This window comes from Eleutherodactylus coqui, chromosome 4 (genome assembly GCF_035609145.1).
Source record: "Eleutherodactylus coqui strain aEleCoq1 chromosome 4, aEleCoq1.hap1, whole genome shotgun sequence".
Lineage (NCBI taxonomy): Eukaryota > Metazoa > Chordata > Amphibia > Anura > Eleutherodactylidae > Eleutherodactylus > Eleutherodactylus coqui.
In genome coordinates this window covers 262,553,763-262,565,182 of record NC_089840.1, presented here as the reverse complement: position 1 = coordinate 262,565,182, position 11,420 = coordinate 262,553,763, and the positions used below count along the sequence as shown (strand labels likewise).

Here is an 11,420-nt window from a genome sequence, read left to right as displayed (position 1 = left end):
TAATGTTAGCCAGCACAAGAAGGGAGCCCCATTTTGATATTTACTTTGTGGCCTGCTGCAATGTATGTAAATCTCTGGCTGGAAATAACAGCTAATGTGTATCATGTGAAACCTATTATTTTTGTAAACATTTTATGCTTGCGTGATTTTTTTTTTGTTTTTCAAAACTGATGTTTTATGGCCATTTTTTAAAGACTGTGATGTTGATTTCAACTCTTCTAAATCACGGAAGTAGAATTTTGTATAAAAGAAACCTCAACGTTCCGTTCCTTTTTGGTGTTTTGCAAGATTTTTTTTAATAATCAAACTTCAGATAAAATTACTAAAAAAGTAAAATTCACAGACAAGAAATACTTTAATTAAATATTGTGTAAAATGAACATTTTATACAGTTAAATATCTGAAAAAAATGTACAGATAAAACAATCTTATTGTAGGGTCTTTAACAGTAAGATCTACCATTTAGTGAAGCGTTCATTCTGGAGACAATGTGTGAATTGACTAACTAGTCTAGAACACAAACAGATTGCATTAATGAAATAACTTGCAAATGTTTTGAACATGTACACGTGACCTCTTTTTTTTTCTTTATTTGAACCTTTCCTATACAAAATAAAAATGAGGCTTTTTTATTTTTTTATTTTTTTAAAAGTGTCTAGATTTTTTTTTCCCATTTAGCTTAAGCCTGTCGGCTTTCATAACATAAATGTGCAAAGCATCTCAAGTCCGTGTTATTCCATAGCTTTCGCTATTTTATAACACATTGTTAATATGCGGTTTGCCTAGAAATTAAAATAAAATGTCTCTCCTTTTTTTTTTTTGTGTAGAAATTTAATTCTGCTGCAGTTTGCAAAAGTATTCACACCGCTGTAATAGCAATGCCTATAGTGCAAAGGAAAACAAAAATATTAACCGGCCCATCACCTTTACAAACTATGATTTTGGCACTAATAAGTCGTATCGTTTACCAAGGACATTTTTGTTTCCAATTAAAAAGTCTCAGCTACTGGGACTCGCTACAAAAAATTTCCTTTAAAAATATGTAAAAAAGTTGAGCATTTACTGTGAATTTGTATGAAACCTATAAACAGTGCATGATTCGGAAGTGCAGAGTGCAGCAGAAGACAGATGCTGAAAAGGAGTGACATCATTTTATACCTAGATTGTGCTTTGTTTTTTCTCTATTTATTTTTAGTTTTACACCAGAAATCATCGTTAATGATGGGATGATTAGACATCATGGTGTAAAGCCTGTGATAAATAGCACAAAATATTTTTTTTTTTTAATGTTTTTATTTTTTTGTCTTAAAGAAAAAAAAAAAAGAAAATTATTTTAAGGCATCAGAGAAACTAATGTGGCAAACGTTTTTTTTTTTTAATCAAAATATCAGTTGTGAATTTTTTTATATTTAAAATTATTTTCGGCCTCTGAATTTGTCCAGTAAGCGCGCTTTTTTTTTTTTTTGTTTTTTAACTATGTGGCAAGTCTTATGAGTGGCAGCTAAAATGATTTTTACATTCTATAAAAAAAAAAAAAAATTAAAAACAAAATAAAATAAAAAAAAAAACATACAACCACAAAGCCCATCGTCGTATTTGCGGTTGGATAATCATGCACATTTTTTTTGTTCTACTAATATTAATTACAGCCATGTGGCACAATTTTTTGTTTTTTTTTTGACTATACAACAAACAACTTTTATTCCAAAAAATCATTTGTTCAGATAACTTAAAAATAATATAAAAATAAAGAATGAATTTTTTACTTTTCCTCGAAATAATAAAAAAAAAAAAAGGACAGAAAGTCTAAAACAATAGAACATTTCTGAAAGTACAAATGAAATTTATGGACACCATGATTCATTAAAAAGAAACGTACAGTATGAAGGCAACCTTTCTTGGCTTAATGCTGTTTTTCTCAGCACGTCAACACCAGCCCAAAATAATAAAAAAAAATTTAAAAAAATTAAAAAATAACAATAATTATAATAATAATAATACATACATACATACAAGAACAAAAATAAAACAATGGAAAGCAATATACAAAATTTCAAAGATAAATACAATATTTATAATTCATATGTTACAAAATAAATTCCCTTAGTGACTGCAAGTGTTCACGTGAAAGAAAGTGTCAAGATTATTTTATTCCTTACCCAAAATGCATAAGAAATAAAATAGGCTCTCAAATATTTTAAGTGGATCTGGAAAAAAAAAAAAATTCAAGACAAGTGTATAAATATTTAGCTACAACTTTGGCAAAATCACAAAAGTCTACAATTTTATAACCACATACAAAACACATTAGGGAATAAGGTTCTAGAAGTCAAAAGGACAATTTTCTGGTACAAGAAACATAGACTTCACAGTAGCCTAAGAATGCAATAGTATACAGTGCGAGCAAGAAGTTGAAAAAAATGATGCAGGTCACACTTGCTTAACAGGAAGCTCTAGCAGTGGAAGTATATTGGAACCAACAGACAGTAGCATCTCCCTCTGTCAGTGTGCTTGTTGAAGGCAAGAGAATTCAATATCAAAGTTACAATTCCTAACTACAATAAGTTACAAAGTTCCATTTCATTAAGATGAAGTTAAGCAATGATAAACCCTTTCCCCACCCGTTTCCCCTTTTACCGCTTTCCCCCCCCCAATTTAAATGATTCATATATTTTTATTTTTTTTTCCAGTTTGATGGCTCAAACCTCCTTGGCCCCCATTTTCACCACAAAAAAATATTTCACATTATAGAGATACACAACCATTGTGAGTCCAATAATGAGTACTCGAAAAATGTTCTGAGGCATTTTTCATCAGTGTTTCATGATAATTCGGAACGGTGCATCCACAACGCTTTTGTCCCAACATAGAGCAAGTACTAGACATAGCCAAGACATAATCAGAAACTTTGTACAAAATAGGCGTCGCTTTTTTCCCCATCTTCTTCAGGATTGAGAAAGGTGAAAAATATGAGAAAAGTTCAGTCGACAAAATGGAATTGTTCATGAAGAAGTTGATCATTTTGCAGGTCGAGTTCTAATAAGTTCAAATAAAATCTTTGTAAAACAAAGAGTTTGTAGCATTTCGCTTCTCGGTGGTTTTTTTGTTCTGAAGATACTGGTTTCCGTCAGTACTCCTTAATACACTAAATGTGTCCCCTGAAGCTTTCTTCTGAAGCTTGATGCTACAAGCAAGTAGACAAAAGTGACTTTACATTGGTGGAACTACAAGACCCGACATAGCTAGAAGAAAAGAGGAAAGATTACATTAGCTTAACAGGCCTACATGTTCTCTATTTTTTCAGTGAAAGACCTACAGATTAATTAAATGCTTTATTTTATTGGGGGCTCTAGGCTTTATTTTGTTTGTTTTTTTTAATTATATTTTTAGAATTCTAGAAGTTGATTTGCAGAATTTTGCTGCCCTTTGGTTGTGATCTGTAGACTTTATTGATCACTTCAATAGAGTTAAAGGGGTTTTACCCTTCTAGCTGTTTTGCTGTAGGAGGCAGATAGCTCTGTATATTGCACAGTGGCCCAGGTTGGTAGTACAGGTTGCATGCTATTGAAGTGAATGTGACTCAGCTTGCAGTACCGACCCAGGCCACTGTTCAGTATACGAAGCTGTGTACATCCTGTGACAAAACAGTTAGAAATGAGACAACTCTTTTAATACTTGAGGAGATCATTGAGAGATGTCCACCAAGTTCTGAAAGGACAAAGACAATGTGGCTATTCGGAAGTGGTAAATTAAAGGCAGACCAAAATACTTTATGGTCTTGTCTACTGGACTTGTGGGATATGCCCACTTGTGTGATGACCATGTAAGGCATGAGGTTGTCCTCAGATCTCCTATGTGCTGGAGTTGGATCTGATGGTAGGAATATATCAGTGCACATATACATTTTTCCCCATGTTGATACATCTATGTGATATATTGAATGTTCTTGACTCTTTAGAAACACTCAATACCAACAAACTAAAAGTCAATTTTCATTAGATGAAGTAGGACCCAATATGGCCATCTACACAATGTTGTCAAATGAGACTTATAAAAAAAGCCACATGATGCATGCTGGAAGAGTTGGGTTCTCTGAGGGATCAGAGTAAATATGTAATATGCCCATCTCTACATATACTAAATTTATTGTATGATGCTTGTTTATTTTTTACAATGTCTTGGCTCATTTCAAAAAGTGTTTGCCTTAAGGTCCATGCATTTGGCATCGATATCACATGGAGCTCTAACAGTTCCATATTATGGAGTTGTAGGCACTCTGTTTGCCGCCATATGGTGCCTCTATGCGAAGCAATACATCTATGGGAGAGAATACCTCCATAATATGTCATACATTGGAACATGCCTCAAAAATTTGTATAACACAATGTCTTTTTGTAAAAAAAAAAGACATGAAAGTATATGATCGCCATATTACAGATCTCAGCAACACAGAACTCTAATGCAATTGAGCTTATGGGCCTCTAGCCCTACAAGAAAAAAATGATGTTCGACCATAAGGCAGCATGAACAAATATCTGCAAATCATCTTTTTTTTTTTTTTTTTTAGGAATATGCATTAAAAAAGACTGGGCATCTATTTTACGCGTCTGATATCCTAAGCTATTTTCTTAAGAGAATGCAGCAAAATATAATGTAACAAAGAAGACGGACATTTAAGCAAGCAGAGTGTTCTGACATTTTGGTGCAAAACACCCTGCCTCCCACATATGATATTTCTCTTAACGTTTTGCTAATAGCAAACAGTGGCCCAGACTCCCTAGAGACTGGTCATGTTGACAGCTGAAAAACAACATGGTCAGTACTGGTAATGTCAGATGAAGCCAACTCACTCACCAGTCAAGACCAGACATTTCTCTAGTTCTAAATTAAAATCTTATGAGCCAAGGCTCTCTTTATTTTCTTACTGCTCAGGCCCACTGGGGGAACCTGGTTTGGGATACGTACAGAATGTTTTTTAGTTTTTACCATTCCGAATTATTAAGGAGTAGATCTCCAACTCTACGAATTCTTCATGATAATGAAACGAGGCTGGAGATGAACAATTGCAATTTATACATTTTTTGTCTTTCTTTCATTAAAACTTATTTTTCTTCTCACTAATTTATGTGTAACATTAATAAATTTGCTTATGTAGTGATCTAAGCTTCAATTTCTCAGTTCATTAATCCCAACGATATTAATTTGTTTTAGGAATACAGTCGCTAGTTTATGGCTGATAAGACTTATGTCTCGCATGTATACAAATTTACTGTAACGTTGAATGGGGAAATAATTAGCATTTGGCACTTTGCGAGAATCGTAATAATTGTTATTGAAAAATGAGCCATGTATATCATTTTCGGCGACCAAAAATAATGTGGTTTATTAGCGGGCTACATAGGAGCTTAATATGGAGCAGAAGAGTTTATACTCAGATATATGATAGAAAAAGAGCAATTAAACGCAAAGAAGAAGAGTGTTACTCATAGGCGAAGTCTGATTGCTTGCTACGGCCACCTCCATTCTCATCGGGTAGAGCTACTGTACATTTTTTTCTTATAGGATGTACTTTTTTTTAAACATGTATTACAAATAGAGATGAGCGAACGTACTCGGTCCGGGTGTTTTTGCACTCGAGCACCGCTTTTTCCGAGTAACTGACTACCCAGACGAAAAGATTCGGGGGGCGCCGGACGGCGTGGTGGACCGGGGGGTAGCAGTGGGGAACAGGGGAGCTCTCTCTCTCTCCCCACTCCCCTCTGCAACCCCCCGCTCACCCCGACGCCTCCCGAATTTTTTCGTCAGAGTAGTCAGTTACTCGGAAAAAGCGGTGCTCAAGTGCAAAAACACCCGAAAAGAGTACGTTCGCTCATCTCTAATTACAAACTTGCTTATGTAAAGGGTTGTCACATAAAGAAACCCATGGCGTTCAGTTGCCATTGCTAAAGGAAGCTGCAGCAAGACATTTTCTCTGTAATGACTGCACATATTATATGGCCACCAATCAAATGGTTGGCCATATGGTTGGACCAAATGGATGGCCATATAATACATAGATGGCTGAGTGTGCCAGAGTAAAAGCTGCTCTTTCTGGCTTATACATGGAGCTCCCGAGCAGAAGACCACCTTATAGGATGTGACTTTCCCATCTTAGATTTCTGTTTCTATCCATTTTATGTCTGAATATTTAGATTCATACATTTTAAGTCAAAAATATAAAAAAAAACTTAATAGATAATAGTATTAAATTATTAATTGGTTCATATTTATGAAGCACCAGCCACCTACACATAAGAAAGACTTTAATGTCAAAGCCAAAAGTAATATTTGGGAGAATGGAGCCCACCATTGTGGCCGTGTGGGGATAACTGTACAAGCCAATGCAAAAAAATTGGAGTAGTTGCCCGTGTCATGTTTGTAATATTTAAAACATCTATAATCTGTAATCTAGTTGGTCAATGTAGGCAACACTACTGTTTATATTTGCATTGGCTCTTAAATGTCTCCTCCATTGACTCTAATGGTTCCCCGTAGCGAATTTTGTGGAAATACTATAAATTCAACTAAACATAAACCGAAAATAAAAAGTTCCTGTGTGTAGGTGATGGGTCCACATTAAAGCAATTGCAGCGGGACATCATGCAAGGCAGGATAAGGTTTCTATCATTATTCATATCTAGAAAAGATAATAAGTGAGAGTCTTCTGCTGTTGACACCTTTTAATGGCAAACTGATAAGACAATGACAAGTTGCAAGTTTCCAAGGCTACTTAGGCCTCTTCATGAGGCATTGTTAAAGTTTTTATCTAGGAAAGAAAACACCATACTCACTTCACCTGAACCCCCCCCCACCACCACCACCACCACTGCTCCAGTTCCAAGAATGCCTGGTCCTACGCTGCTCACCACATCCTGGAGATGTCACCAACAACAGGGATATGTGAATGCTGCAACTAATCATTGGTTTACTCTGGCCAATGATTAGCTTCAGCAGTCACATGTAGTCGATGACATCAGCACTACAGCAAGATGTAGAGAGCAGTTGGGGGATCGGGAATCACCGGAACTGGTGTGGCGGTGGATCATTTGAGGTAAGTAAGACTTTTTTTAATGCTCTTCCATTACTCTGAGCAGATTGCAATTTTTTTTGCCCCGATGAAGCCATATTAATCTAAGCCTAATGATGTAGAGATGTAAGTAATCTCAAAAGCTTGTTTTTCGTCATCATCATTTCAGTTTGCCCAATAAAAGGTATCAACAACTGAGGACTCTCACTTTTATCTTTTCTATTCACTCACTAACATGATACAAATATAATGTTTCCTTATTCATATCTATTGATACTATGGTTTAATTGTACATACATTTTGAATCATGAAGTCTCTGGTGTTTTGTGCCATTCTCAAAGCAAACGCCCAATGGAAAAAGGACAGAGATGCCACTTCCTATACATGTAGTATACCCTCCCCAACCATCTTCCTCTCCAGATTCTACATTTAAAAATATTTTGAGAAATAACATATGTTCAGACTGTTACTCAGATAGAAATTATTGCGGTGTTTTCGGGTACAGAGTTACTAGTCAATAGTCACATTACATTATGAGCAGAGAACTTCGAGGCATCGGGATTAATAGTAGTTTTTATCTCCCGAACATAAATCCTATATGAGTTTTTTTATGAATAATATTTTGCCACATAAATAGTTATTTAGCTTTTGTGAATTGTTAGTTTTGCAAATGTCACATTTTAGACCATTTATGTTTAATTTATACTGATTTAAATAGATTTTTAGATCTTTTATTCCATTCAACTGGAAGGAAAGGAGGGGTGTTGGTATTTAGTAAAATAACAAATATCTCAATGGAAAACGGTTCTTTTTATGAAACATTAAAAGATGAAAATGTCTCACATTATGCAGCACTGGTTCTAGCTTTACGAATTTCAACATTTTTGGAATGTGGTAGTATAATACATGTCTGAAAAATAAGAAACATACTTGATATATCTTGCAGCATTGAATACTATCATAAATATCATGGACTGTCAAGACTCTAGTGACCATTTTTTCAGACATTTAGAAATTGTGGCAAGGAAATGGAAAGGAAATTTGTATGTAAGGGAATAAAATAATGGTAGAACATCCACACATTACCATGATAGCTAAAAGACAAGGGAAACATGGATGGCTTATTATATGGCAGAGGAGTAGCAAAAGCTATTCCTTGGCCACCATCTAACTGCTGATGATGTCACATATGTGATGATATCATGTTATAAGGAATCTAGGTACATAATAAAATTTACTCATCATAAGTCTTTGAGTTTTTGTACAAGAGGGGCCCATATACCTCTCTAGTAGTAGTGATATAGTGTCAGTTGCTACATATGGGCCCATTGTTGCCAAGCTATTGTTATGAATGATCTTGGTTACAATTATATGAAGCTATCAAAAGGAAGCACGCTAAACTTCCCCAAGAAGACATTGACAACAAGAAAGCCCAGTGAAGTGCATTGGACTTGTGTATTACCTGACTGGGCATGAAATGGGTTTAGTTGGGGGCTCAAAAAGGTAAAGTTTGTCACATGAGCTGATATAGATTACACTGAATCAAAAATGTTTCATTCGAAGCTCAACTCACCTTGAAGTCCATTACCATTTGCACTGGTGCAGGATGGTGGAGGGGAAGCTTGGGGCCTGACGACTGGAGCGAATGCACTCTTTTGTTTTACTGCAGAGATGACATTTGCAGGTGAGAATGAGAAAATGCCGTGTGTACTGCTACAGTTTGAAGGGAGGGTGACCGAAGAGGCTGCCATTGTAGGACTTGACGGTACTACTGCAATAAAGCAAAAATAATCAGGACTCAAAGAGAAGTTTGTTTCTCTACTTCTCTCATGGCAAAACATAAAAAGAGAATTTAATGGTCTTGCCTTATGAGTTTGGGAACAGTAAATAAAGTAAAAAAAAAAATAATAGCGCAAAATTGAAATAAATAAAATTGCCGGTGTGGCCACTCTCTCAATAAGGAAATCTTGAGGGATTTAGACAAGACGTATCCATTATAGGGTTCTGTTGCAAAGATAGTCTTATCTAAGCCTATGGGGTGCTAGATTGTGTTTTAGAACAATCCTTAGCCTACTCTCAATAGTACTACTAGTGGTAGTGTTGATTGTAGCTTCTAACTTCTGAGTCTCCAAGTAGAAATATAGAGGTTCAGCTGTGTGAAAGGGTTTAATGCTAATAGTTGGGTCATTCTGTTGTTTCTACCAGACACCATACTGTATAAAATATACAATGATGTGTCGCTTAAATGGATTGCAATGAACCACACTCATACTGTCCACACAACATTCTTTCGATCAGAATTGAAAGCATGGCATGAGCATAGTAAGACAATCTTACAGAGACCCCATACTCAATATTTGTAGAGTATTTCACATTGCTAATGTGAAATTTAATTGGCACATACTATTTTTGATCATTTACGTCTTTTTTTTTTCAATTGTCCAGAATGTCCAGCCTTCAGTCACCCATCCTTTTATTCAGAAACTCATAGCAAAAATTGCAAAAAAAAATAATCCATAAGTAAATGAAAAACAAATCAGAATTGAAAGAAAATAAAAGCAACCAAATTAGAAATAGCTGAATGCAGAAGAATTAAGAAGAACACTCACTGCCATAAGGAGAGTTGGCGGATGAGCCGTTGAGGAACCCAGGTGAGCCAGGAACTCCTAAATTGGGCATTCCAGTGTTTCCATACCCATTCATGCTATTGCTTACTGTGTTGTAATTGGACTGCTGTGGGGTGCTGCTGGGAACGTATCCTCGTGGTGATACACTGCTTGTATTACGACTGTAGCCTACTGTGAGAAACAGCAACCCAGCAAACAAAAGATAATGTTACTATCATTTATAATAGACACTTCTGCTTCCTTCCCCGTGAATCCACATCAAATGCTACACAGATTTATTGATCACACATGCTTTACTTCACAATGCCTCTTACTGCCCTATCAACTGTTGCAGTTTAAGATAACCTTATCACACCAGCCCTGCTTAAATCATCTATGAGCACACACTATGTTGTTCCTTCGCAGGCTTAGACAGCCAACAAAAGCTTTCTTCGATCCAATTGTGTCAGTTTCTTTCACGTTGCTCCTTAGTAGCAATTATCAACAGGCTTGATTCCTGGTTTGTACCAACATAGAAGATGAACTTTCAGCCTTTTCAAGACCTTCAAATGCCACCACTGACAGGCAACAACTTGTTTGTTACACTGATTTCATCTTAAAAGGCTGTTTTTAAAAGGCTTGGGTGGTATTTCCCCCCCTCTAATGACTTTTATATTCCTACATTAAGTCTACTTTAGACTTACTCTCCAACATTTAGACACCTAATTACGATTTTTGAAATGTCATAACAAGTTCCGATGTAGGGATGAAACAATGTCTATGTAGGGATGAAACAATGTATGGCCGTTCCGTAAAGGGGTGGAGGTGGGGACCATGTTGACAAGGAACAGTTTAAGAGCAACAATACAAATGCACTGATTACATCAACCAACATGAATAGGTATTAACTAAGCATGTGGAATGAGGTCTTGCGTAACCACATACCTTGGTCATTAGCTTGCGATGTCTCTGAAACATTAACCGCTAGCTGGCTGCTGAACGAGTTTACTCCCATCATGCCGCTATGAGATGGAGTGTTGGCAAGCGAGGGGATCTGGTTGTGATTGCGTGGCACACTGTATAATGCTTCAGCAATGTCAGCTGCTCGTTTCAGGATTATCTCCTACACAGCAATAAACGGAGACATTGTTACCAATGGAATCATACGTGTTCGTCTCAACAGCCATCACATAAAGCTTCTCCTAGCCTGGAGTAGTCAGTAAGGAGGACACATCATTGTCTTGTCTCGTTTCCTCAGAAGACACGGGAATATATTACAGTACGGAATACCAACCGGACCTAGTTATTCTAAATAAATCTGTCAGTATATATACATTTGTTTCAGGGCAATGGCATGACTGTTACAATTTAGTCAAATATTTTCTCTTGCCTCTACTTGGCAGGTTTACTGCAGGCTTTGCTATTAGTCACTGTATATTTTGGACCCAGTTCAAGGTTACTCTCTCGTCTTAATGATTGCTTATGCTTTTGGCACCTTACACCTAATTGTCATTTCTGATAGGAAAACGAGCTCTGAGAAGAAAAACGGGAAAGATGAAGCTTTTTTTTTTTCTTCCTTCTTCCCCCCTCAGTGCTTCTCATCACATTACACTGCCCTAAAGGTGGCTGGCAAAGGCATACATTGCAAATAAGATTGTATTGATATCTTGCCAGCCGGTGCACACTGTGGCTCTCTCGAAATTGCGTATTCCTGAATGGATTTTCAAAGATACATTAATGACTCGCCT

The 11,420-nt window shown here is 36.2% G+C and overlaps 1 protein-coding gene across 20 annotated transcripts in view; it reads right to left on the bottom strand.

Annotated features, from left to right (window-relative positions):
• Positions 1 to 336: 336 nt before the first annotated feature.
• Positions 337 to 11,420, bottom strand: part of EBF3 (EBF transcription factor 3) — a 158,294-nt gene continuing 147,210 nt past the window's right edge. For 4 of the 20 annotated variants that reach the window (XM_066601196.1, XM_066601197.1, XM_066601199.1 and 1 more), the window contains exons 12-17: positions 11,419 to 11,420; positions 10,618 to 10,795; positions 9,676 to 9,864; positions 8,640 to 8,837; positions 7,364 to 7,489; positions 337 to 3,184 (exon numbers count right to left, since the gene is read on the bottom strand). The exon at positions 11,419 to 11,420 is cut by the window's right edge and continues 64 nt beyond it. In XM_066601196.1, coding sequence (XP_066457293.1) covers positions 3,138 to 3,184; positions 7,364 to 7,489; positions 8,640 to 8,837; positions 9,676 to 9,864; positions 10,618 to 10,795; positions 11,419 to 11,420 — 740 coding nt within the window. In that variant the 3' untranslated portion in view covers positions 337 to 3,137. Of the gene's footprint in view, positions 3,243 to 7,363; positions 7,490 to 7,909; positions 7,977 to 8,639; positions 8,838 to 9,675; positions 9,865 to 10,617; positions 10,796 to 11,418 lie in introns of those variants that run through there. The other 16 variants (XM_066601209.1, XM_066601210.1, XM_066601217.1 and 13 more) reach the window with 8 other exon arrangements.